Here is a 27,379-nt window from a genome sequence, read left to right on the forward strand (position 1 = left end):
AATACTGATTTGTACAGTTTTATTTCCTAACACTTAAGTAGCCAATTTCTCTCCTTTCTTGTCTTTTAGGGAAAGTGAGAGGGGGGGTGTGGCTCAGATCCAGACCAAGACACCCAGCAGAGCCCCTCACTTTCTTCCTTTATTGGTGCAGCTCCATCAGCCTCCTCTACCTCCTCCTCTCCCTCAATAGACGCCTTGTAAAAGGTGGACGGGCCAGTCCTCTTCTCACCCAAGCGCCGTCCGATAGGCGAGGGCGGCGAGGGCTGCGCTGTCATTGGCTGACTGCTGGTGGGAGTGCAATGCGGATTGGAGGATGTCGGGGGACTGGGATGAAGACCTGTGTAAGAAGGCGCTGGTGTTGGTGGAAGAGCTGTGCTTCAACTCCCCAAGAGGCTACAGCCAGAGTGAACGCTGCCAGGAGTTCAGCTACCTGCTGAGAGGCCGCAACAGACAGCTGGACACAGGTAACGGATGCACTGAAGCTGGGGTTGATCAGTATATCTATTTGGTGATAAGCGTATCTGCTATTGGCTGATCTTTGGTGTCAGATGATGTCACCACCTGTTGTACTCTATAGAAGGTGACATCACTTGGCACCAAAGATCAGCCAATAGCAGATGGCGATTTCAGTAGCATGTTTTTTACCATTAGATGTCAGGCTTTACACCAATTTGGGTTTGGGGTTTAGTTACTCTTTAAGGAGCCTAAGAATTTCATTAATATGGATAGAGTTTTAGTGTCCCATTATGGTCTAAATGCTGTTTCAGAGGATTTTCAAGGGTAAAATGCTGGGGGAAACACTAAATCATTGTACATTTTCTGTATTTTTTTCCACAAAATGGTCAAATTTACAGATATCGAACATTGGCACAAAATACTGGAAGCTTCAATACAAAAATATCAGTACTGCCTTCATAAACTTAACATCACATATGTTATTAAGGTATGAGGAGGCGAATGTTATGAAGAAGACTCGTTTTTTTAGGGGTCAGTGTTTGAAAAAGTGGTCAGATGTTCTGTGCGCTCAGAAGAAATCAGGGAGCCTCTATGAACCATGAAATATTCATCTGCTATACTGAAATGGCTATGATACAAGACCAGCCCACTGCTTTTACGAGGCCAAAAAAAGCCTCGGTGGAATTCATACCTCTGCGATTGTTATCTCGCCGCTGTATAACAAATATGTTATTTCATGTTTTTTTTATCAAACAGTGTAGGTGCGTCATACTGCGGATGGCAGAGTATTGTGTGTGGGTTCCCATTGAATCATTTGGAAGTGCAATGTGCTGTTATGCAGATTAGCGCGGATATCTGTGGCTCAGTGTAGATTAGCCTGGATTGGCTGCATGTTGCTCCTGGAGATTTGCATGGCTCTGTGAAGAAATGTCACGCCATGGTTTTAGGCGCTGGCCCCCTCGCTCACCAGCTGTGGCTTTTTTCGATGTTTGCTGACGGAAGTCTCCGAGGCCCTCGGAGGGCCGCGACTGCCGAAAGCTGTCAGCGAATGGCTTGTGTAAGCAGCGGAGATGTGTTTGATGTGGAGGGTTGTACGACTCCCAGCGGGGTTGCATCAGTCACTGATTGACAGGGAGTCTCGGTCCCACTTCGCTGTGCACTTCAGAGGCCCCCTACCCGCCCGCCCACCGACTCACTTTTTATGCTTTGTGGCTTAGCGATGGATCTTTGGCGGGATCAGCGCTGGGAAAGGTAAAGCGTCTGCCCTAAAGAGAGACAAATGGAGGCGAGCGGCTTGCCCCCCCCGACACAGTCCCCACACACGTTTGATCACAGCCTTGTCTTATCGGGGCGCCCTGATCTGCCAGCCACACACACAACCGACTCCTCTGCCTTCTCGCTTTGTTTTTCCCCACCGGATCAATACATTAACCTTTCTCATCCTAAACCCCTCCCCTCTCTTTGGGTTTCACTCTAAATCATTGTCACCTTGTTTTCCTCCATCTCACCGTTTCTCTCTCTATCACTTGTTCCCTCGCACCTTCTCTCTCTATCATTGTCTCTTTGTTTTCCACTCTTTCACACATGTCGCGGTACTTGTGTGGACTTTATCAAGCCTTCCTTCCTTCCTCCCTCCTCCTCTTCGTCCTCCTCCTCGTCTGTGGATGTGTAAAAGGAAGGGAATAGAGCCAGCCAGCCAATATGTCTGTTTCAACATGTGCACCAAACTGTTTCCCCTCTCTCTCTCTCTCTCTCTCTCTCTCTCTCTCTTTCTATCCCTACAGGCCGTACTGTGGTCTATCTCAGTGTTTCCCCTCTATCTCTCTCTCTCTCTCTCTCTTTCTATCCCTACAGGCCGTACTGTGGTCTATCTCAGTGTTTTCTCTCTCTCTCTCTGTCTCTCTCTCTCTCCCTTCCATCATTACCTCTCTCTCTTTCTCTTGTCGTTGTCTACCTCGCCCTACCTTCCTCTGCCCTCTTTTCCTCTCCTCCCCCTTCTCCCTCCTCCCTGTCTCTGTCATCTCCTCTCCTTCTCTCTCTATGCATTTTCCCCTGCATCTCCCCTTCCTTTTCTCTCTTTCTGTCTCCATCCCTCGTTCTTTACCTCCTTCCCCTCCCTCCTTCCTCATCCTTTCCTCCACAGCGACAGATCGATGTCCCCTCGCCCATCCCCCACCTTTCACCCCCCCCCTCTCTTTCTCTGATCATATCTTTTGAACAAGTGCTGATTAATGACATACACAGACTGATGAATAATTCACCAAAGAGAGAACGAGAGAGGAGAGGGAAGACAGGCAGAGAGAGGCGGGAGAGAGAGAGAGAGAGAGAGAGAGAGAAGAGGGGTTAGAGAAGATTGGGGTGATGAACAAAGAGGCGGTCGCTGAGGAGAGGAATAAGGTAAAAGCATGCAGAGGTAGACGACAAGGGGAAATAAATGACAGCAAGGAATGAGGGGTGTAAGAGGGGATTAAATGGAGGAGAGAGTGGAAAAGAGAAGAGAGGGAGGGCAGATAGAGACAGAAGGCGAACCGAATTCCAGAAGACGTACCCCAGGGCTGGAGGATTGGCTGCTGTTGTCTTGTTTTTGCTCATTTGCTCTCAGTCTTGTTGTCAGCCTGTTACAGATAAAAATTTCATTCTCTCTCATTCTCATTCTTTGTGCGATTTAACAGTGTTTAGGTCTTTGTCATGCCCATAAAGCTACTTTGAATTGAAGTAAATTGAGGGAAAAGAGGGTAAGGAAAAAAGGAGGGGTGCTTGTTTTTGTGTTTTGTGTGTGTGTGTGTGTGTGTGTGTGTGTGTGTGTGGTGGTAGTGGGGGTGGGGTGGGTATGGAAACATTTTCCTGGGATGGTAGTACAGTGCTGTTCTACACTAAGGTGATGATTGGCCTGCCCGCAGACAGGAAGACTGGTTAATTGGCAGCCCTCTGGTCTGGACGGAGCCCAAGATGGCAAGAAGCAAGATTTCCGATTAGAAGCTGCTAGGTGGGAAGTGAATAAGGTCGAAGAAACCTGCACAATATCATAATGAGTCTCCTTGGGCTACTGGGATGCCATAAATATTCATGTTTAGGGGCTTCGGCCTACAGTTCAATGCGGGCTCTGATTGGCCCTTTTGTCAAGGCAGTCATCAGACCAAAACATGCTATTTATAAATATACATCAAACGTGTTCAGGATAATGATAAATATTCATTGAATATTTAGAATATATTTTTTTATAAATATTCTCTGAATATTTATAGGGTATTTACAAATTTATGAATCTGTGATTAATTTGCGTATCATAGGCTCTGACACGTGCAGTCTTCCAGTCTTCCAGTCTTCCGAATCGTAAACAGAACTACAAAAGTTCCCAAGCCTTGCAATTCGAGTCGACTCTCTCTCATTTATGCATTCTCTTTGACGGGGCTCTGTTGCTGGAACTGTCCAACAGTCTGGTGCTGAAACGGCGCTTTTCTTCTTCTCTGGACGTTTTTCATTTGGATGACTCATACTCCACCCCCCCACACACACACACCCACACCCTCCCCGTCGAACAAACCCCCCCCCCCCCCCCCCCCCACACACACACACACACACACTTCCCCCCACCCACCCCTCAGACACAATCCTTCAGTCGTCAGAGATTAAAAAGCTCATAACCGCGAGGAAATGCTTAATGACATTGCATAGAAACATCACTGTGGGTGTTGGTATTTTTTATTGTTTGCTCCCCCCTCCTCCCTCCCCCCCTCCCCTCCTCTGTGATACCACTCCGCCAACGTTTGCCCCCATTTTAAGCTCAGGATTCAAATGTGGAATCGGAGCTTCAGGGGATGCATATCAATTCACGCCTACAGTGGCTTCCCTCTCCTGCTCCATGATATGGGATTTGCAGATTTTTTGGGGGCGGGTAGAAGGGGGGGGGGTGATATGGTTTGTTGATCATGCATGCAGTGGGTTACTGCTGATTTGCTAGGAAACTGTATTACAAGACTTGTTTGCTTCTGGGTAAATATAGGACACGTCATGATGAGATTGTGATTCCTTTCTGTGTCTTGAAAGCTGTGTTCTCTTTATGAATCTCTTCTATGAGATTTATTCACTTATGTGTAAATATAGGACATAAAATGATGAGGTTCATTTCTATTTCCTGAAAGCTACGTTCTCTTCATTAGTTTCTTTTTTGGGACGTGTTTGCTTTTATGTAAATATAGGCTACTGCTCCCTTCTGTTTGCTGAAACCTCTATTTTGTTCTTTTCGTTCCCCTTCTCCTTCATCTCCTTTGCCTCTGTTTCCTCCCGTCCTGTAGAGATCTCTGTCAGCCTGCTGTCGGTCATCGTGACGTTTTGCGGCATCGTCCTCCTCTCCGTCTCCCTCTTCGTCTCCTGGAAGCTCTGCTGGCTGCCATGGCGGGACAAGGAGGGCGGCGGCCTGAGCCTGACGTCGGGGCTGCTGCCCGGGAGCGCCGGCGTCGGGAGTCTGGGGGGCGGCGGGGGGGCTTCCCTCCTGCCGCCGCTGCTGCAGAGGAAGGAGGGCCACTCCTCCTCCTCGCTCTACCCCTCGCTGGGCCAGCAGGGCCAGCACCACCCCCATTTCTCTGACCTGGTGGGGCTGGAGAGGGGGGAGGTGGGGGGCGTGGTGGGGGGGCCGCAGGAGACCCAGGAGCACTCCTACCTGGACATGGACTCCTACCCCAACAACGCTGGTGAGAGAGCAAGCAAGCACTGCTTACTGTGTTACCCAGCAGACATTAGACACTCTTAATCCCACTCTGACTGTAAGAGTAATGCAGTGTCTCGGTCAATAACCTTTCATTTTAATATACTCACACAGTATTTAATAGATTCACCTACATACCGAACAGTAAAATAATTTATTTGTGTGGCACCGGTGTGATAAATGCTAACCATTATTCTATACATACATTTTTTTTCACTAGTGCTACATTCAAGGAATATAACTTTTTTGTGGGGGAAATCTCAGTGGCTTAGCCGGCTAACGCGCACGCCCAGTGATGTATGATTAAAATACAGAAATAGGTAAACGATGACCTTCAGTCGGCGATCATCTCAAAGAAAACAACCACCAATATAAAACAAAAATCAGTTGCATTTTCATAAAAGCATTAACTTTGGTTTTTATCTTAAAAGACTTCCCAGCAAGCATTTGACGTTCTGCGAGGCAGGAGGCGGCTGAGATCAACATCAACCCAAACAAGAACACGATTTTCACAACATGATATAACCACACAGTAAAAAGTCATATTAAACAGCTTTAGAAACTGTTTTCAACTGATATCAGAGAGATATTTAGGTCCTGATTTCACAAAACAATGCAGGTCTTTTCATTTTGGCGCTGCACGGGTTTTCAACGTCCTATCAACATCTATTCAACGTCAAAATGTTTTCTAAGTATCTTCATCTAACTTACACCAGTTTGATGTGGGTTTTTAGATGGTTCACACTCCACTACTTCCCTGCACATACCATTCACTCAGTTGTGTGGTTTCGAATGGCTCTGGCTCTCGCTGTGCTGCTGGAAATATCTCCTCCTGTTCCTTTCCTCCTCCCCACTGTTAACTGTCCGTAAAATCAATGCAATACAATCAATGAAATCAATGATGCCGACCATGCTTTACAAAAAAAGGCATTGCTCTCAGAGCCGCTGTAACAACTGACGCCACAACGGCAATAACAAAAGAGACACAAGAGTCTCTTAAAGATCGTCTCTCTCCATTTTCCAGCGCTGGCAGGAACTCTGAAGCTGAGCCAGACGTCTCCGGACGTCCCCAACTCAGAGGGAGGAGCCCAGCCTGTCAAAGACCTGCCCAACGCCCACTCCCAGCAGCAGGTCACCTCACGGTCAGTGCTGTGTGTGTGTGTGTGTGTGTGCATGTACAATTGTATGTGCATTTTGTGTATTTGTCATCGAACATTTGTTGCTGATAGAGCATTTTGTTATTACACCCAGTGATTTAGTGGTAAATAAAAAGGTGGGGGAACTATGACCTCCAGCGAGTGATTATCATAAAGCAACCTGCCACCAATATAAGGAAAAGTCAGTTACTGTCAAAAACATTAATTTATGCTTTTTCCTTTGAAAAACACTATCAGTCAAAGACACTATATAAAAAAAAAAATCAGTCATACAAATTACATTGGTTTGAAACTTCTTACTGTGATGTGTACTATAAATTCACTATTCAAGTCTATTCTGCAAATGAAAGCGGTGGGTAAACAGCGTTTAGATGGTTTACCCTCCACTAAATCCCTGATTATGCCGCTGCATCACAGTGTTGCATAGCATCATCCCTCTATTGCATGTGTGTGTGTGTGTGTGTGTGTGTGTGTGTGCACTTCACTTAATATTCACCCTCCGAGCTCTTGTGTTTCTGTTCAGGCCCAAGCCCATGACTCACCAGCTCTCCAGCCCTGATTTCCACGGCGAGGAGAAGGAGCAGGTAACCAGCATCGGACAGATCAAACCGGAGCTCTACAGACCCAAAGGCGACCAGGGCGAAGGGAAGCAGGGCGACAACTGCGGCAAGATCAGCTTCCTCCTGCGCTACGCCTTCAAGTAAGTCAGCGAGTTCACACCAAAACAGCCTGCTCCCTCTGTGGGAGGCCACTTACAAGTGCTACATGTTAACATCAATAAATCATTAACACCACAGAACTTGAATGCATAGAACGGTCCTTCCACTGTTTGCTATGGTAATTTGGGTAGTAGAGCATAAAATGTAAATTTTAAGTTTCCATGGTGACAACGCAAAGTCTGTCACACTTGCTTGAGAACTGTGCAGATGAGTCTGTTAGCAAACTGTCAAAACTCAACTGAAAGCTAACGTTAGCGATGAGGTTAACATAGCATTGTCAAGGATTGTACTTCTCTCGCTAGCTCTTCTAGCCAACATTAGCATATTAGCAAACCTAGCTGGTAAGCATCATAGGTACCTTTAACGTAATAATCCCTTAAATGTTATAAACTAACGTATGTTAGCCTACCTTTAGTGGAGAAGAAAAGTTACCATTCGCTAACTTTAAACAGCTAACGGACATTGGCTGAAACTGAGATTAACTCAACTAGAACCACTTCCACTAACTGTGCACACGTCAAAACTTTTGACCTACTTAAAAAGACAGCAGCAACTTGTAAAAGAGTCATGAGTGACAACTTAATGCAGCTGCAGTGCCAGTTTTCCGCTGCTTTGGTCCTTGCTGCAAAACCTCCCACATTAGCGACTTGCCTCAAGTCGGTTCATACAGAAGCTAGTCCAACGGTGCACATAAAAATACACACCGGGCCGACCATCCGTTCTGTCTATTCAAGTTCGTACCACATTCATTTTGAGACATTAGTATAATTGCCATCAACAAATGAGACCATCATCGAGATTGGCAGCCTCTACACTGCATTTTACATTGTGTGCCATCGGGAAAGATTTTGCAGGAAATCTGCTGGATTGCTTTATGGCACAAAACACAAGACAGAGAAAGCAAACACATATGGAGCGACAACAGGGAGGGGAGTAGTAACATCCTTTGTGACAGAAAGCAATGGGGTTTATGGGAAATGTGGTCTTTATTTTGAGAAGCGCTAACAACACTACTGGTGTGAGATAGATACCAGTCGCCCGATACCCAAATGACCGTGCTCTCATTTGTTTACGGTAATTACACCAAGGTATAACAGTTAATTTGACAACAATATATTGATTTTTAAAAATGCGACACGTAGCAGTTTTAAATATAAATGACAAGACAGCAGTCATGTCTTTTATGTACTGTACGGAACAGATGTAGAATTTTCTAAAGATAATGAAGAGTTTTCAGAGATAATTGCTCTAGTTGCTTTCATTTTGCTCCTTTGTGTGTCTTTGACAAGCCGCTATTGAATATTCTCTGCTGGAGAATTTGGGTTTAAGTAATTGGCGGGCGCCATGCTGCGAGGATGAGGTGATGGGAGGGTTTATGTGTTTGTGTGTGTGTGTGTGTGTGTGGGGTGTACAGCTTGCCTTGCTCAGTCTGTCTCTGTCCCGGCAGGCTGGGTCCCCATTTCTGCCTCCCCTGACATACAGAAACATTGCAAAGGGCGAAAGTGCTGATGGTCAGAAAAGAAAGGGAGTGAGAGGCCGTTTCAGTCATGAATTATATATTGGTGAGCCACTTTAAACAGCAGCCCCTGTCAACACATAATAACACCAGACTGTGTTATAAGCTGGAATTACAGACACAGAGCATTAGCGAGGGAGTTGGACGGAGAGGGAGGTTGATGATGAAAACCGCTCATGTGCCCCTTTTTTCCCATTTATTAAGCCGTGAGATAATTTATGTAGTGCTGTAGTTGCCTGTCATTACACTGGAGGGGAATTGGTTTAGCGAGACCAGCAGGAGAGGGGAAGGGACTGAGGCAAGAAACAGCGAGGTTAGAGATGTAGCTGCAAGAGCGTGTGGAGGTGTGAGCTAGTACTGGAGCTGTGGTAAAATTGGGACGTTAATGTGTGAGACCCCCACTATCTGGGGCATAACAGTCGGAACAACAATGTCAATCTCCCTCAGATCCTCTGGGAAAGGCATTTCTATTGACACTCCCATTAAAAGCTGACACATTTCCACTGTGGGAGTAACAGCTAGCTCTCAGGCATTGTCTGCCAGGAATAAGGCCGTGAATTTCGCTCTCTGCTTGAGCAGTAATAGGTATATTCTCTGCACCATACCTTGGGGATTGTGTAGGAACCTTGGTTTTTGTTCGGGCTCATGTCTTATTCTGACGAGAGACACGTGAGCGCGGGAAAACCTGCAGCCGGTGCTTTGTAACAAACAACAAATGCAGGAAAATGACGTGATCAGGGACACAGGCTTCCTGTCATTTTTAGTTACTGTAGGTCTGAGCATCTTGATCACGGCGACTGCAGCATCCCTAATGCCAACACAGCAGGAAATTATACTGGATTACAGATCATTAGATGTATATTCGAATTGGTCAGGGTTTTCTCATTAGAATGTTTATCTGGCTGAGCTGGAAATGTAATTTCCTACAGTAATTTCTGTGTTTGTCCTGTTTATCGTCTCCCTGATTTGATGTGATTGCAGGGTGGGCATGTTTATCCGATTGCCTTAATTGGACGTGATTCAGAGGTAAACACGTGTCCTGATTGGCCACGGTTGTGCCGTCAACAAGCGTATCTTATTCGCGGCTGGTCCGAGCAGACCGAGGGCCTGTCTGCCAGAGGCACCGCAGGCTCTGTCCCGTCGGTCCGTCCTCGGCCCCAAAGTTCACGCTGCTCTCCCGAAGGAGCTAATGAAGTGCTGACACGCTGCTTAACGCGGGGAGACGCAGTCTAACGAGGGCTGATTAAAGGCCTCCGAGCCGTCCTCGACTTCATCCGCTAATTAAATACATAATAAACAGCGCGGGAGATGCACCCATGACTGTGGGGTTGGGGGGCATTCGGACGTAAAGACATCTATATCAGTGTGTGTGTGTGTGACAGAGAAAGATGGTGACACTTTCAGTCTGACAGTGCGTGTATGGGCATTTGTGAGTGTGTGAGTCTGTATGTGTGTGTGTGTGTGTGTGTGCGTTGGGTTTGACTGATATGGGTTTTTCAAGGCTGATACCTGATATTTTTGCACTGAAGCTACCGATATTTTGTAGCGGTATTCACTATCTTAAAAGTTGACCAATTTATTGACAAAAAAATTCCCAGAAATGACAAGTATTCATTGTTTCCACCAGAATTGTATTCTTGCCAGTGTGGAAAAGACTCTGAAACAGCATTTAGACCATAAGACACTAAAACTCTCCATATAAATTAAGAAGTATAAGAAAATGATATATGATATAGGACCCCCTCGAAAATGAGATGCTACATCTCAAGGGGCTATCCTTTCACTAAATTCAAATTCTATCCTTTCAATAAATTCAAATTCAATAAATTCAAATTCAAAAACAAGAAAAACATATTCATGCATTCTTGTGTGAAATATATCAAAGTTTTAGAATCAGTTCAGATTAAGGGCTTCCTATAGATAACCAGTGTAGTATTGATCAATTCTACAATAAATATGTAATCAAACAAACCACCATATGGAAAGGTGAAGACACTGACTGGACACTTTTTAATAAAAGGTCAATATCGACCTGATATATTGGTCTAATGCCAGTATGTATTTCCATACAAGCATACAAGTGTGTGTATAGATGCATGTTGCATTTGTGTGTCTTTGTGCGTGTATTTACATGCATCTAGTGTGTGTGTGTGTGTGTGTGTGTGTGTGTGTGTGTTTGTTAAACAAACAGCGTTGTTTGTGTGGCCCAAACTGACTACAACAAAGGGTAATATGTTAAGGATTATTAATGGCTTGGCTTTGCCCAGACTCTCTTTCTCACTGGCTGTACATCTGTGCTTACTGTGCTTACATCTCACATCGCTGATACTGCAACCATGACGCAGCTGCAGGGATGACACACACACACACACACACACACACACACACACACACATACGCGCTATTGCTTGCTCCAGAGATACTGAGCCTCCCACGCTGTTATCTGTATACAAAGTCTGCACAGGTGTGTGTGTGTGTGTGTGTGTGTGAGTGTATTTGAGCGTGGGCTGACCCTGTCTAGGTCTCATAGACTATTTGTGTAAGTGTGTGTCTGTCTAATATAGGTTTTGTTGTGTGTGTGTGAGTGCTGGGCCTTAGAGTCGTTTTTTGTAAGTATGTGAAAGTCTAATATAGGGTTTGGTGTGTGTGTGTGTGTGTGTGTGTGTGTGTGTGTGTGTGGCAGCACGGAGCAGTTGGTGGTGAAGATCCTGAAAGCTCTGGACCTGCCAGCTAAAGATGCCAACGGCTTCTCCGACCCGTACGTTAAGATCTACCTACTGCCAGACAGGAAGAAGAAATTCCAGACCAAGGTGCCTCCCACTCCCTCGCCCGCCTCGCTCACCTCCAGTCCACTTGTTTTTATCATCTTCAGTGTTTCCCTTTTTTTTTTTTTGTCATACTCTTATCCATTTCCTATTCTCTGCTGCTGCACTGACCCCATCTCCCCACGGGGATCATTAAAGTTTCATCAAATCTAATCTAATCTAATCTAAAGGCATAATTTATTCAAGATAATGTGCTTCAGACTATTAAAGGGGGCCACCGCTCAATTTAAGAATCTCATATGTGTTATTCCGTTGTTTAAGGACAGTTCAGTCAATATTTGAGTACATTTGGGTACGTTCTGCACCAGGAAATGTACTTTAGCCTTTAAAAATCCTCCGCTGGACGCTCTCCTAATTTATCCTCTGGAGCGGCTCCAGAGTTATGACTTGCTCAACGGCATCACAAATTTGAGTCTTAGTTTTCTGTTTTCAGGCTTCGTGCTCACAAATATTGCAGATACTGCCTACAGTGTAGGAATAAAACAGACAGAAATTCAGAAGTTTGAAGGTTTTGCCTTGTAAGTCCAACATGATCGATGCCAACTGAACGTGTAGAACCAGCAAAGTGTGAAAAGTGAGATTTCAGTGACAATGGAGCAGTAGCGATTTGAAATTTCTCCCTTTTGGTCTCCCTTTGTGAGACTGTCGACATCACAAAGGCTCTTTCAGCCACTGGAAAGTGTGAAAGCTTCAGTCATTTGCATAATACTGCTTCCCTATTGTTTAGAGCATAGATGATTGTTCAATTTCAATCACGTCCTCATTAAACATGTAATTTTTTACAAAATTCAGATTTTGCTATGCTGACTACATTTATCTTCCAAACTATTTTGAAATGAGAAACAGGATGACTGGATATCACCCTCAACTAGATGTTAGAGCTCAGTGTTTCTGGTTGCTAGAGGCACAGCTTTTGCATCAACTTCCATGTTTAATCCAAAGCTAACAAGTAATCATCAAGTGCTAATAAGCAGGAGTGACAAACCCACTCATGCAGTGACAAACGTTGGATTTGGAATGGAGCGTGTGTCACATTTTAATTATAACCGGCTCCATCGCATGACAGCATTTATATCAAATGCTTTCATAGCAAATAAATCCCACTAGTAAACTGACAAATACTAAAGTTTGGATTTGAAGATTGAATGAGATGAAAGATAAATTTACAAATGTAGTCTGTAATGTGTTAAAATATGATGAGCAGGAAATTGCACTTGGTCTCTTTAAATAATGCTAGCGTTCTCTGTTGCACTGCCTTCCCTGATTTAAAATGATCGATTCTATTTGTGATGTAATGCGGGTGAAGGATGGAACAAGCAGGGGACTCTGGCGCTAAAGATAGTTGGGTCGACATACAGTAGCTATCAAGTCAGGCTAGAGGTGAACTAATAAAGACAGTTAGCTATAGGAAATGTGTTGCGATAGTTTCTGGAAAAAAATCCTCTGCCTTTAGTATGTGCTGTGGAACAGAAAATGTTGAGTTTTAGAGGGGATTTATTTAATTCTAGCAGGAGGGATTTGATTCCTCATCCCACACGGGGAGAAATTCTCTTTTCGCCCTCTGGCTGGGGAGCAAGGTCAGCCAGCTGGGTGAAGCTTCTCGCTCCTGGAATATTCCTGACATGTCTTACTTCTGAAGGAATGCAGATAAATCACATAATTATGTCGATGAATATCATCTGCAATATTTAAAGTAATAATCCACAACATTGTTAGATAAATAAATGTTTTGTTACTCTGTTTTGCCAATTGATATAACACAATAGTGATTCCACCTATATCCAGTTCATGAAAGCTTTAACATTTGCTTGTTCTAAACACCCGATGTCTGGTAGGTCTTTCTTGGGAAAAATCCTCTGCCACACTGCAAGTGATGCGTTTCACGTTTCCAGTTTGTTTGAATAAACAGAAGAAGAACTGTGTAGTTAGCATGAGCAGCGATAGCCACCATGGCTGAACAGATAAAGAAAAGAGCGCCACCTACAGAAACTTCATCAGCAGAAAAGACACAAGGATCTCACTAGGGCTGCAACTAACGATTATTTTCATTGTCGATTAATCTGTCGATTATTTTCTCGATTAATCGATTAGTTGTTTGGTCTATAAAATGTCAGAAAATGGTGAAAAATGTCGATCAGTGTTTCCCAAAGCCCAAGATGACGTCCTCAAATGTCTTGTTTTGTCCACAACCCAAAGATATTCAGTTTACTGTCATAGAGGAGTAAAGAAACCAGAAAATATTCACATTTAAGGAATCAGAGAATTTTGACTTATTTTTCTTTAAAAATTACTCAAACCGATTAATCGATTATCAAAATAGTTGGCGATTAATTTAATAGTTGACAGCTAATCGATTAATCGTTGCAGCTCTAGATCTCACACAGATTACCACTTTAACACAAAAACACTATAGCCACATAATAAACTCTGACTCTCTCTGTCTCTCTCAGGTCCACAGAAAGACCCTGAACCCCGTGTTCAACGAGACGTTTCAGTTCGGCGTGCCGCTGAATGAGCTACATTCCAGGAAGCTGCATTTCTCTGTTTACGACTTCGACCGCTTCTCCAGACACGACCTGATCGGCCAGGTGGTGGTGGACAACCTGCTGGACTTCAGCGAGGGCACCGGGGAGAAACCCGTCTGGAGGGACATCGTGGAGGGCACCGCGGTAAGGACGCCGCTCCGCCACGGCAATAACCCAAAATAATGCCATCGCGTTCATTTGGGACGGAGGTTAGATTAGGTTAGACGAAGCTCGAACGATCCCCGCGGCAATATCAGGTCGTTGCAGCAGCAAATTCTAGAATATAGCAAAGAAAAAATAGGGTATAATTTAGAATAGAGCAAATGGAGGGTATTAAACATGGCACAAGTGACAATTACGACACTAGAACTTGTGAAGTAGTGATATGTGAATGAAAAGTATGAAAATAAATATGAATCACAGCATGTATGCAGGATGTGCAAAATAACAGCAGAAGAACATGCTGAGAGGAAGAGAAAATGGATGAAAAATATGAATACTATGTAAAAAATGTGCATTATTGTCTATTCTCTATATATGGACGGAGGTAGTATACGGACAGAAATGTGTCTAGAAATTTGTATCGACCCATATGCAGAAAATGTCCAGAAATATGTGCAAATCGGAAATTGTAAGCTGATGTATACATTAGTCCAGAATGTGAAAAATTCAGTCCAGGATACATAAAGATTACTGGAAAGACACTGCAAACCACAACCAAATTTTTATGAAGCAGTACCCAAGCAAATGTGTATGAAATATGCATAGAGGGCCATTAGCAAATTAGACAGAACAAAGTCTTAAAAAAAAAACATTTGGCATGGATGTTTCATTTATTAAATAAGTTTCAGCATCGGCATCTCAGCATCTTTCAGTGTTTTTTCACTCAGGGAAATATTGATCAGCGAGGCCCGGTGCCACTGAGGAGTCGTCACGCCACAGTGTGACCTGAATACCGCCGGTGTCATTACTGTGGAGCCACGGAGACCACAGACAGGGAGAGGATCAGTGGAAGGGAGAGCAGGGGGAGATATAAAAAGCCCGGAGAATTGTCACCTCTACTTAACACTTTCCTCCACTTGGGGACATTGACAGATTGGCATATGATTCATTTACAGTGACGGCACTTTCCCTCCGCTAAACACTCTGCCCGTCCAGATTAGGATGCCTGCTGTCACCCAGCGTCAATCACAGATGTCGCTGTTTTCTGGCCGCAGACTGATGGCAATAACAGCAATCATAGCAAATGAAAAGATAGTGTTCTGTTAATGAGTGTCCTATCTAACTCTGCCTTTAGATGCCATGTCTGTCTCCTGTATTATGAACAAAGCACCACAGCTTGACCTCTGATCCGTATGTGTGTGTGTGTGTGTGTGTGTGTGTGTTGTGACCTGCAGGAGAAGGCTGATCTCGGGGAGCTTAATTTCTCGCTGTGTTACCTGCCCACTGCAGGCAGGCTCACTGCTACAATCATCAAGGCCACCAACCTCAAAGCCATGGACCTCACTGGCTTCTCAGGTACAGGATTAACACGCACAGCATGCTGCTACAGGATCTCCAGCATGCAGCTTGGCTCAAAACTCATTTAAAGGAAAAACTCCCCCCCTAAACCACTTTTAATGCTGTTAAACAAACAGCTGCCGGCAATGTAGCTTGCATTTCTGGGTCCATTTTGTTGTTTGGTGGTGTATTTTTCTTATTCCCACTGATAACTGGCCAAATATAGGCAACATTACTTCACATCAAGATAGTTTTCGATCTAAAGCATCAGCAGTAAACATCAGGTTTTGGTGTCAGTCCCTCAGAATCAAAGAGCAAGGTCTTCTTTCTATTTTACTCCGACATTCAACAATCATAAAGGGAGAAATCCATCACAGACGAGGCAGAGAGACCAATTCCTCCACCCACAGCAGCCTCGGTAGACCAGAATGCAACGCAGCCACAAGACATGTTGTATTTTGAGTAAGGGGGAGCGACTCTCACTCCTTCCCGAACAGAAAAAAAACCAACTCTTGCTCTCTTGCTCTTGCGATCGATATCATTATTGCTCTCTCCACCTACGTGTATAACCCGCAGCTGAATGGAACAAGTTAAGGCAAGTTCTCTGGGGGTTGTCGACAGGCATTCTGGGAAATGTAGGAAATCACTAACTGAAGTAGAAGTAGAAAAAGTAAATTACAGCACTTCATCACAGAATAACTCCTAACTGGAATGCAGTGAACATCACAGATTGATGATATGTTACAGTGTGAGAGTATCTGAGGATGGATTTTTCCTTTAAGAAACAGATGTAAGAAAACGACCTCTGAGCCTTTTGCTGCACACAAACATGAGTGACTACAGCTCGGTTGGAGTGAATAAGTATTTCTACATTCTAAATATATTACCTGAAGCTATAATTTTCATTTGTTACATTTGTTGCAATGCTTTTTGTTGTAATCAGCTGCAAATGTAACAACAAATGTATCAAAGTGAAACCGCAGAATCAATGCTAAAAAACAACAACAGCATCACCCATGGGACTGATATCAAGAAGCGTGCTTGCTAATGATGATATTGAATTAACAAAGGCCTTAATAAAAGGTCTTATTATTTAGTTATCCATCTCTTGTGAAGACCCGATGATTGCTATGGCGATGCGCTCTCAGATTAAATGAGATCTGAAACGATAATGACCGCACGCCGTTATTATTGCCGTAATGATCGCAAGATGATTGTAGTGCCCCGAAAGATGCTTAAAAATGTACCATAAAAATCGAATCCTGGGTGTGTATTTTCCCCGGCTGCTGCCACAAAGCCGCTCGCGCTGAATGGATAACTGAAGTGAATCAACCTGTGCTGCTTTCTCCCTTTATATTCTTAATCCAGCTTTGCCAAGGTGACTTGATTTTCATGCCTTTTATGTGTTACAGACGGATACCTGTGAGCATAATACCTAATAGCGTTCCCAGGAGTCCCCCCCTTATCTCATTCTCTCCACTCACTCCCTGCCTCTCTCTCTCTCCCTCTCGCTCCCTCCTTCCTTCCCTCTTTCTTTCTCCCTACCTCGCTTTGTTCCTACCTCCTTCCCTATCTCCCTTTGTCCTTCTCCTTCCCTACGTCCCCTCTCTCTTTATGCCTCCCCCTCCCTCTGTCTCCTTACTTCGCTCTCTCTCCTTCCTTCCCTCCCTCCCTCCCCTTCTCTTTCTCCTTCCCTCCCTCCCTCCCTCCCCCTCTCTCTCTCCATCCCTCCCTCCCTCCCCCTCTTCTCTCTCTCCTTTCCTCCCTCACTCCTTCCTCCTCTCTCTCTCTCCTTCCTTCCCTCCTTCCCTACCTCCCTCTCTCTTTATCCCTCCCCCTCCCTCTGTCTCCTTACTTCACTCTCTCCTTCCTTCCCTCCCTCCCTCCTCTTCTCTTTCTCCTTCCCTCCCTCCCTCCCCTTCTCTTTCTCCTTCCCTCCCTCCCTCCCTCCCCCCCTCTCTCTCCATCCCTCCCTCCCTCCCTCCCCTTCTCTCTCTCCTTCCCTCCTTCCCTCCCTCCCTCCCCCTCTCTCTCTCCATCCCTCCCTCCCTCTCCTTCCCTCCCTCACGCCTTCCTCCTCTCTCTCTCTCTCCTTCCTTCCCTCCCTCCCTCCCTCCCTCTCTGTGTTTCCTCAGACCCGTACGTAAAGGCCTCTCTGATCTGTGACGGGCGCCGGCTAAAAAAGAGGAAGACTTCCATTAAGAAGAACACGCTGAATCCGACCTACAACGAGGCGCTGGTCTTTGACATTCCCAACGAAAACATAGAGAGTGTATGCATCATCATTGCAGTGATGGACTATGACTGGTGAGCGAGCTAAGGCGCGTCGGTGTTGTTATTTCGCAGAGTGCTGATCGTTACCGCTCAGTGAGTGTGTGTTTGCACGTGCGGGGTGATGTTCGCCGTCGCTTTTGGGCCATTGCGTTTTGATCGTGTTGCCGCCGTGTTGAACACGGTGACGGCCCCTTGTGAATCAGCCTCCTGGTGGACGCTCGGCTGTTTTGCATAGAGGACGGGCACCTCATGAATAAGCATGGCTTATGCTAATAGTAAAGGAGAAAGTGTCTGCTGGTGAGACACGGTGTAACCCTGCCAGTGTTTCCCTGTCTGCCGCTCGCAGCAACACTTGGCTGCTTGATGTGTTTGTGTATAGATGCACCGCCTCCCTATTATGTACTCAGCCCTCCATTTGGCATCTCCATAGGCGTGTGCTTTTGTATGTTTGTGTGTTTGTGTGTGTGCCTGCTCCCCGCTGACACGAAGCCTTTATACAGGCCTGTGTATATTTGTGAGCTGCTATTCAATATCCTTCCTCAGCCGCTGTATTCTTTTCCCAGTACTCAAGGTTGATAAATGAGACTCTCTCTGCCGGTTCCTCACAAGCCCTGTCTCTCTCTCTCTCTCTGTCTCTCTGTTCTATTATATCCTGGCTCTCCATCTCTCCCCCTCCCTCCCTCTGTTATTCTCTGCTCTCTCTCTCTCTCTCTCTCTCTCTCTCTCTCTCTCTCTCCCTCTCTCTCTCTCTCTCTCTCTCTCGTCCTTGCTCCCGTCCCTCCATCCCTTGCTGTGTGTCAGTATTGGTCATAATGAGGTTATAGGGATGTGTCGTGTGGGCAGTGATGCTGAGGGTCCAGGCAGGGAGCACTGGGCAGCCATGCTGGCCAATCCACGCAAACCCATAGAGCACTGGCATCAGCTCGTGGAGGTAATGTGCATTATGTGTGTGTGTGTGTGTGTGTGTGTGTGTGCGTCCACATGACCTTATTTGATTATATATTATGTGCCATATCTGTTCTGTTCTGTGTAGGCTTGACATGATAGCCATAATATATTCAATTTGTTGTTATTATTATTAGTAGGCTAGTAGTAGTAGTAGCAGTAACAGCAGCAGCAGTAGTAGTAGTAGTACCAGTAGTAGTAGCAGTAATAGTAGTAGTAGTAGTAGCAGCCTAGTAGTAGTAGTAGTAGTAGTAGTAGCAGTAATAGTAGTAGTAGCAGCAGTAGCAGTAGCAGTAGTAGTAGGCTAGTAGTAGCAGTAGTAGTAGTAGTAGTAGTAGTAATAGTAGTAGTAGAAGTAGTAGTAGTAGTAGCAGCAGCAGCAGTAGCAGTAGCAGTAGTAGTAGTAGTAGTAGCAGCAGTAATAGTAGTAGTAGAAGTGGTAGTAGTAGTAGCAGTAGTAGTAGTTATAGTAGTGTTGTGTCTGAATGCTGGCTTTTTTTTTTCACCTTCATCTGTTACCGTCTATTGTCATCTTCATCTTATCGTGTCTGTTTTTCTAATAATTTAATTTAATTTAATTTAATTAAAAACTTCAGTGAATTTGTATTAAACATGCAAAAATGCTATACCATTTTGTCAAGCAGAATTAACACAAGCACAATCTCTTTTCCTCTGCAGGAAAAAGCAATTAGTACGTATGTGACAAAGAGTGCCACAGCATCCTCCCCCAAGCCGCACATCGTGGTGGACAGTCCTCACTCCGAGTAAAACTGTGAGCCTCTCATTGTTCGAATGAATCATGTTTTTTTGTCACCGGCATGGTTTCACATTCAAGGCATTGTTTTCCTGGCAGCCCACGTATTAGACTGCATATCATTCCACAAACGATCCAATCCCCTGGTATCGTCTACTTTTGAACAGGATTTATTTTGTTGGAGTCTCACACACACGGTGCACATCCACGCGCTGCACGGTAGACGCACGCAAATCAGATTTACACAGCAGAAGCAGTAGGCTCTTTAAAAGCATGACCTAACTGTGAGTATGCGATAAAGTGGAGGCTGAGCCGCTCTCAGATGTAGAAGCTGTAAGGCAGAAGCATCTGTATAATCTAGATGTTATGGGTTATGTAATGCATCTCCCCCCTCCCCCTAACTTACAGTACTGCATACTGTTTATATATTCTCTCACCCCCCTACTGTCTCTCTCGCTTAATCTTGCCTCTTCTCCCTTATTCCCTCTCTCCTCAGGTCATTATCATCTCTCCAGCTCCAGACTTTCCTTTCTTTCCTCTCATCTGTGAATAATTCTCTCCATCAAAGAAAGAGAGATAAGGAGACACGTCCAACTGCTAGTGCTGTTTTGCTCCTGCTAATGAATCCTCCAAGTCCTGCGCTGTCGTTACCAAGCCGGGAAAAAAAACCACATCCATCACGAGCTACACTTTGAGCATCAGACTACACATTTACAAACACACACGGACACAAAACGGTAGAACTGATATCAGGTGTAAATTTGGGATCTAGCAAAGGAACACACACATTACTCACACACATACACACACACACACAAACACACACACACACACACACAGGGTTTGTAGTATGTGCGTAGTTCATGTGTGCTTCAGATTAGTGTAGTATTTCATCTAGGAGGAGTGTGATGTGATAAACTTTTCTCCCTTGAAAAAAAAACCCAAGAAAAAAACAAAAGAAAAAGCAAACCATCCTAGTATGGTCATTTCAACCAGGACCAAAGGTTCATGCCCTTGTACAGACTATAAAAGAAGAAAAACACTATGTCGATATTTTTCTTTGCCACATTAGTGTACAGTATATGGCGTACTGTATAGGAAAACATCTAACGTAGTATTTTCAGCAGGACAAAACATCCGCGGTGGATTCTCCGGGCCACTTTGGATGCCTTCTCAAGGTCCAGCGTCCTTCGGTTCCAGACGTTTCTGGAGGACAGACGACGAAGCGTCCGGTGGTCGTTATTGATGTCAAGAGGAGGGAGAAACGAGGACGGACTCACTGGTCGAAGCATGTTACGCAACCTTGAAACGTGTCCCTCTTCCTCATTCCTTTTTGTCACCGTCCTCATGGTGCTCATCAGTATCAATTCCTTTTCTTATTTTTTGAATTATTTTGCTTTGGGGTTTGTGTAATATATATATATATCTATATATATATAGATATATATATAGTATATACGTATATATATAAAACCATCAAGAGAGGAATTTATCCATGCCAGTTTTTTACAGTCCACTGAGGATGAGATGGTGTGGGCTTCTGGGAGACACGGACTATTTGATCGTCCCCGGTTTTACGGCCAAACTGGCAGACTTTTCCCAAGAGGACGACACACGGGATGAAACCTGTGTTCAGGACCGGACCAGCATCAGTTCTGAGTGCACTCGCTGGAGTTATGTGTATCCCACAGGGGAAGGATATCACCATTATACTTTATTTTTCTATCATTCCAGGACTTTTTTTTCTTTTTTTTTTTTTTTCTTATTCAAAAAGTCATTGTCCGATTTCAACTGAGCAAAATGTTGTCTTCAAGTCCGCATCATGTCCCTGACAAGACTTTTAGAAGGACACACACGTCCGTGTTGCTTTTATTAGTGTGTGTTTCCGTGTTTGTGGGCGTGTTTGTTTTGTATTCGTGTGCGTCTGTGTGTGTGTGTGTGCCTGTGTGTCACTGTGACCTTGTGTGTGACACGTTTCCGTGCTCATTGCCTCCCCGTCCTCCTATCCGTCCTCGTCGACCGCCCTCCACCCCCCCCCCCACCCCCCCACCTCCTCCCAAATCCCAGCATCCACAGACTGAAACGCTCGTCTCGGAGCCAAACGTGTCTTCTGTCCCGTGTCTTTAAAGGAACCATTTTTTTCTGTACGTGTGTGTGTGTGTGTGTGTGTGTGTATGTGTGTGTGTGGGCCTCGTTGCACTAGGTGGGGAAACAGTTTGTCTTTCATAGGCATTAGGTCGTATTGTCTGTGTCGTCTCTGAAATCAGCTGTCAGTCATTCACCCACCCCCCACCCCCCACCCCCGTCCACCAACCCCAACCCCACCCACCCCTCCCTCCCCTTCTGCCTGATGTAAGTAACTGTGTTGATCGTGTACTTCTTTCAGTAATTTGTGTACTGTATGTCTGAGAGAAAAACCAGATGGCACAGTGATTGAAAAATAAATTGTTGGGTGTGTTTTGATTAATTACTAGAGAAGGAACGGAGAGAAAAAAAAAGAAAGGAAAAAAAAACGACAAAGAAAAAAAAAAAACATCGGAGGCTCATTTGTTACGGCCTACAGATTATGTCAAATTTAGATCCCCCTGCCGCCCGTACGAGCCAGAAAAACACAGGGAGGAGGTGTGGGGAAAAACAAGCGCCTGGACTCTCTGCACTCCCCGTGTAAACTGATATAGACGTATAAAGCCATGTCTGTCACTGCTACTACTACTACTACTACTGTAACCTCAGCAAAACAACAGTTCAACACCTCACTACAGCTACTTGTATTGCTCTCGCTGCCATTTCCCCACCTTTTGTCCCCTCACACACACACACACACACACATTCCAAGAGGAGGGGTGGGGGTGGGGGTGGGGGTGGGGGATCCGGTTTCTTTCCCCTTATACCTTCGGACCAATGGAAGTGCAATGTGTGCGAGAACCTACTGGCATATGCTTTGCTCGGGTGTTACGGAGGCAAACGCGTCCCCACATCATACCCACCAAGTGTTCCGTGTGGCTTGTCCGCTCAGGATCTAATCGATCAGCCTGTAGATATGGTATTGATCCATCAGTCTCGAGGCCCCTGTAACACCTCCCACCCCCTCCTCCCCCAACCACCTCCCGGCCTCTCTCTCTCTCTCTCTCTTTCTCTCTCTCTCTCTATCTGCTCGTCTCTGCCCCATTTAGCCCCCCTGTGTTGCTCGCTCTTTAGCGGCGGCCGGTGATGGATTACAAAAGTTGCAGTGGAACCGCCACCTTCACCGTTCCTCTTTCTCCCTCCCTCCTTTTTTCGGAAAGCCTTGCTCTCTTTCTCTCTCTCTCTCTCTTTCTCTCTGTCTCTCTGTCTCTCTCTCTGTCTGGTTACTGGTTCTCCCACTCTCTCTTCCGGCAAATGTTACCTTTCCTCCTCCTCCTCCACCATGTCCTCCCCCACCCCACCTATCCATTTCTCGCTCTATTTTTTCTCTACACCCCCCCACCCCCCCCCACCCACCACCTCGCATCCCTCTCACATCCCTCCATCTTGCCCTCTTTCTTTCTCTCTGTGTATGACGCCCCCTCCTCCCTCCCTCTCTCTCTCTGCTATCTCTCTCTCTCTCTCTGGCTGTCTGTCTCTCTCTCTCTTCTCGTGTTAGTGCAGTTCTGAATGGTCATGGGGAAAACGTGTTTGCATGCTTATATTAACATGAATGATGTCAACTTGATGCAATGAAAAATTATATAAGTGATGCTTTAAGCAAAAATCTGACAATGAACTTGATACTAATACTACTAATGACGACAAAATGGAGACCTAGCAATTGTTTATCTCTGTGGTCAAAAACAAACGATGATGAAATAACATTGTTTATGCTGTATATCTTCCTTGAATTGGTATTCTTGTTTTTAATTTTCAATTGTTTTTTGTTTTTTTTTATATATATATAATTTATTTAAGAGGTTTACTTTTTTATGGGTTAAAGCTGAGAATTTGAACAGGAGTGAGGCGTTCAGTCAGGGCGATTGTTTCAGTCAGGACAACTCTACCAGGAAGCAGGATGTAGGTGAATGTGTAAGTAACGGTGTGGCTGAAGCAATGATAATGGAAATAAAGGATATGTATCATCCAGCCTCGTTCTTCTGAGTCTCTTTAATCACCGGGTCTGGGAGCCGGAGCGGCTCGCAGTAATAGGTGGTGTAGTCGCTGTCACACACTGCAGGCCAGGCAGCAGACTGTATACTGTATATATAAAATGCATGGCCTCGGGCATTTCAAATGTACACACACTATAATACGCTCTACCTGGACAGAAGCAGCCTGAACCTAACTTTTTTTCTATCACCAGAAGTTGTGCATCTCTCTCTCTTTCTCACTCTCGCTCTCCTACTTTCTGCTGTGCATTAACTCGTGTGTAATTATTTAGCCACTTTGTCATGAATTCTTTATTGTGGCCGCATTTTACCTAAATGCAAAGTGGAGCACGGCTGCCTGGCCCTGCTGCCTCTCTCTCTCTCTCTCTCTCTCTCTCTCTCTCTCTCTCCGGCTGGCCTCCCTGCTCCTGCTCCGGCTCTGTCGCCCCTGGTTCCTGAATGCTCTTATTATTTGTCGTGCGGTGATTATCCCCTTGTTAAAGAGTGCATTGCTGTGTGGACTGAATGCCCACCGGTAGCAATCTGCAACTCCAGCACTCTTGACAGAGAGAGAGAGAGAGAGAGAGAGAGAGAGAGAGGGAGGGAAAGGCAGAAAGAGAAGGAGGACGGAGCTCAGATGTGACAAAGAAGGAGGAGTAGGAGAGGATTAAACAAATGAAGGAGGATGAAGAGAGGGAGAGAGCCAGCAATGAGGAGGAGGATGAAGAGGACGCAGCAAAATGGGAAAACCTGGAATGGAGAGCAGAGTGTGTGAATGTGTGTGGAAGTGGAGACAGAGGTGGAGGAGGACAGTTCTGTATATAGACACACTCATCATGGGGCACCTGCAGCATACTGACAGTGTTAACAGTTTGAGCTCAGAGCGAACGCACGCCGCACAGAGAAACACACACACACATGCAACCATCACGCGCGCACATACACACACATGTGACAACATGCCGGTTAGCACTGCTTTAATGCTGTGGACCGCTGAGAGAGAGAGAGAGAGAGAGAGAGAGAGAGAGAGAGAGAGAGAGAGAGAGAGAGAGAGAAGTGGTGGGAGGAGGGGAGGGGGGGAACTGCTGTCTCCATGGCAACGTTCCCACCGTGCAAAAAAAAAAAAAAAAAAAAAAATCATTTAGTCGGAAAGACATTTCACTCAGTTCAGTGAGCTGAAAGAGGCAGAGAGGGAGGGAGGGGGAGCGAGTTAGAGACTGGGGGAGGTGTGTGCAATATAGAGCTGTTTGTATCACACTGGAGGGATTTATCCGTTTATTTATAAGTAGACTGACAGCAACGCATTAGCCCTTATTGCTAATATATCTGATTATTATACATAATGATAATGAATTCCCTTGCACCATTAAAAATGAATGCCGTTGCTTTGGGTAAGACTTTGGTATGAGAATTTTTCCTCGGCAGGACCGTCTGCATGGAGTACATCTGGATCTACATCTTTATGTAACACGGTAACAGTCACTCCAGCCCATGAAATTACCTCCACTGACTACACACCGAAAACCTTCCCCGACTTACATGACTGGTACTCCAAACTTTAGTTTCCTCACCTTGAAAGCATTGCGCAGGGACTCCGACCTTTTCGTAGGTTCACTTATTATGCCACGCATACAGTTTTTTTTTTTAACATTTTATTCCAACACTATAAATAATAACCAAATCCTTTCAAAGTAATGAATTCAATAAATGCATGCAAGTGGAAAACCCAACCGGTGGGAGTGTGAAGGAACCTCTGCAGGGGAACAGTGTGGTGTTTGGTACTAATACAGTAGCTAAACCCTGATCTCTTACTGCTTATCCTTTACTATAGTAATACTTTAATGATATTCAACTTGGAAACTTCTTTAAAATATCCCTTTCATGGCATATCTCTATTACCAGCTTTACGGCTTTAAACGTGATAATGAAGAAGAAACTGATTGACAGGGCAGGTGGGTTTCTTTCTACAACAAATAAAACATATTCAACAAATTCTACATAGTCACATCGATATTCGGATGAAAAATGAATTAAAAAATGTGTAATATGTATAGGAGTGGAAGCAAAAAATCCATACGATCAGCGATGCCCCTCCCATATCGAGCTACTTTTCAATACTCCGCTACTTCTAATGCGCAGAACCGGTGCCAGACTCGACAGTAAAAGCCCCTGGGACTGGCAGGGAGAGGGTACTATCACAGCATCCCAAATGCTCCGGGTAGTTCTGGTAACCCATTTGTGTGGATGTCAGTGTATCAGCATGCTGGCTGTGATTACCTGTTGTGAGCAGACCATCTGGCCCTCAGCATCCCAGCTGGGTACCGCGGTCAGGAGACGGATTGTCTTTACCACGCCACCTGGACCTTCCAGACACGGAGAGCTGAGGCACCAACCATATTCCTCATTCATATTTTATTATGTCATTCTTTGGCAAAAAGTAAAAAAAAAAAAAAATGGGATGCTGGAATTGTTTTCCGATGGTACGGGCCTCGAGAGCGGGCCTTCTGTAATTGCTTGGCAGCCGCTGGAGTCGTGTGTATTGAAGTTCAAAACAGTGAGACACACAGCAACTCCCTTTGAGCAGCAGAAAGCATCAAAGTTCCAACGCAAAGGGGTGCCTACGCTCACACACACACACACACACACACACACACACACACACACACACTGTCCTTTGTGTCGGTTTAATTTGGCCACGGTGCTCCAGTCAGGATGAAAGTCTATGTGGGGGGTTTAATGTTTGGGTCCTGGGGGCATCCGGGGAAACACACCCTCCCTCAGATGAACCTCTCTCAGGTCACTGGGAGCCGGCACCCAAGCGGCCCTGGTCACTGATGCCTAAATGGAAAAGCTGCTTGAGCCCACAGCTTGGTGCACTCCCCAGAATTTGGGTTAAATTGATTCAGAGAGTTGTTTCTGTGGGAGGTTTTGAGTTTGATGAGCTCTGAAGACCTTTTGCTGAACGCTCCGGCGTGCTGACTGGCTGGCACTGCCACGGGGGAATAGATGCTATTGTTGGACCCAAAGAAACACCGCACCGATGTGTTCTGACTACGGGTTAGCTGCCGGCGCATTGTGCTGATTTGACAGCAGGTTAGCACGCTGATAGCTGCCCCAGTAATTATGCTCTTGTTTTCAGCGCAAAGGCTTTGGAGGGGACGGGTATGTCTTGGAGAGGAAGGTTACAGCATAAATGGAACGGATAGATTTGGCAAAAACCTGTAGGCCGGCTAAGCAACAGTCAAGACTAGATTCAGTGTTTCAGGTATCAAATCACTGATATTGTGTGTATACTTGAAATATCAGTAAGACAAAGGTACAGGGCCAATAGATACTTCAGAAAAAAATATACTACATTGTAGCTTTTGTTGCTGGAGCTTTTCCTTTATGTAACTTCACGCAATCTCAATATACAGATACACAAATGCATTCTGGTTCTCAGTGAGGATAAAGGCTCTTTAAGCTGCACTCTATTATAACCTTGTCTCTCTGATACAGGCCAGACATATACTGTACGTACTGTAGATATTTGCTGACATCTCCTGGAGATATGCTTCAACAGCACTTAGCAATCTCCAGCTTTCTATGATGCAACCTGCAGACTTCTATTTCAAACATAAAGGGAACATCCACTCAAACACATGTTGTATTCCTGTAGTGCTGGACAGCTCAGTCCACAACATAAACAACTCTCTCCAAAATTAGAAACAAGAAAGTCAAGCTCTTTAATGTTTAATGTCATCTGTCGGGCCTGGGGCCGCTCCGTCGACAACGAAGGGGAAACCAACTTCATGGACTCATGGAAGTTTTGTATGATCATTCACAATGAATTATATTTATTTCGTAGTAGCGCCCACAGTTCTGAATGAGCAATTCCCTTGAAAACCCTAGGCACTTTCCCCACAG

General features: G+C 45.1%; 1 protein-coding gene across 1 annotated transcript; it reads left to right on the top strand.

Moving 5' to 3' along the window:
• Nucleotides 1-313: 313 nt before the first annotated feature.
• On the top strand, nucleotides 314-19,390 carry syt3 (synaptotagmin III). Its single transcript, XM_071917177.2, has 10 exons — nucleotides 314-464; nucleotides 4,752-5,147; nucleotides 6,195-6,303; nucleotides 6,842-7,018; nucleotides 11,237-11,363; nucleotides 13,829-14,047; nucleotides 15,301-15,421; nucleotides 17,539-17,710; nucleotides 18,479-18,608; nucleotides 19,301-19,390. Exons 1-10 carry the CDS (start codon nucleotides 314-316, stop codon nucleotides 19,388-19,390), a joined length of 1,692 nt encoding a protein of 563 aa, XP_071773278.1.
• The last annotated feature ends 7,989 nt before the right edge of the window (nucleotides 19,391-27,379 follow it).

This window comes from Centroberyx gerrardi, chromosome 7 (genome assembly GCF_048128805.1).
Source record: "Centroberyx gerrardi isolate f3 chromosome 7, fCenGer3.hap1.cur.20231027, whole genome shotgun sequence".
Taxonomy (NCBI): domain Eukaryota; kingdom Metazoa; phylum Chordata; class Actinopteri; order Beryciformes; family Berycidae; genus Centroberyx; species Centroberyx gerrardi.

Bases quoted from the DNA above. Each gene is read 5' to 3' on its own strand.
- syt3 (XM_071917177.2), top strand. From the start codon at position 314: ATGTCGGGGGACTGGGATGAAGACCTGTGTAAGAAGGCGCTGGTGTTG. The intron at 7,019-11,236 runs GTAAGTCAGCGA...TGTGTGTGGCAG, and splicing joins CTCCTGCGCTACGCCTTCAA to CACGGAGCAGTTGGTGGTGA. The intron at 18,609-19,300 runs GTAATGTGCATT...TTTCCTCTGCAG, and splicing joins ACTGGCATCAGCTCGTGGAG to GAAAAAGCAATTAGTACGTA.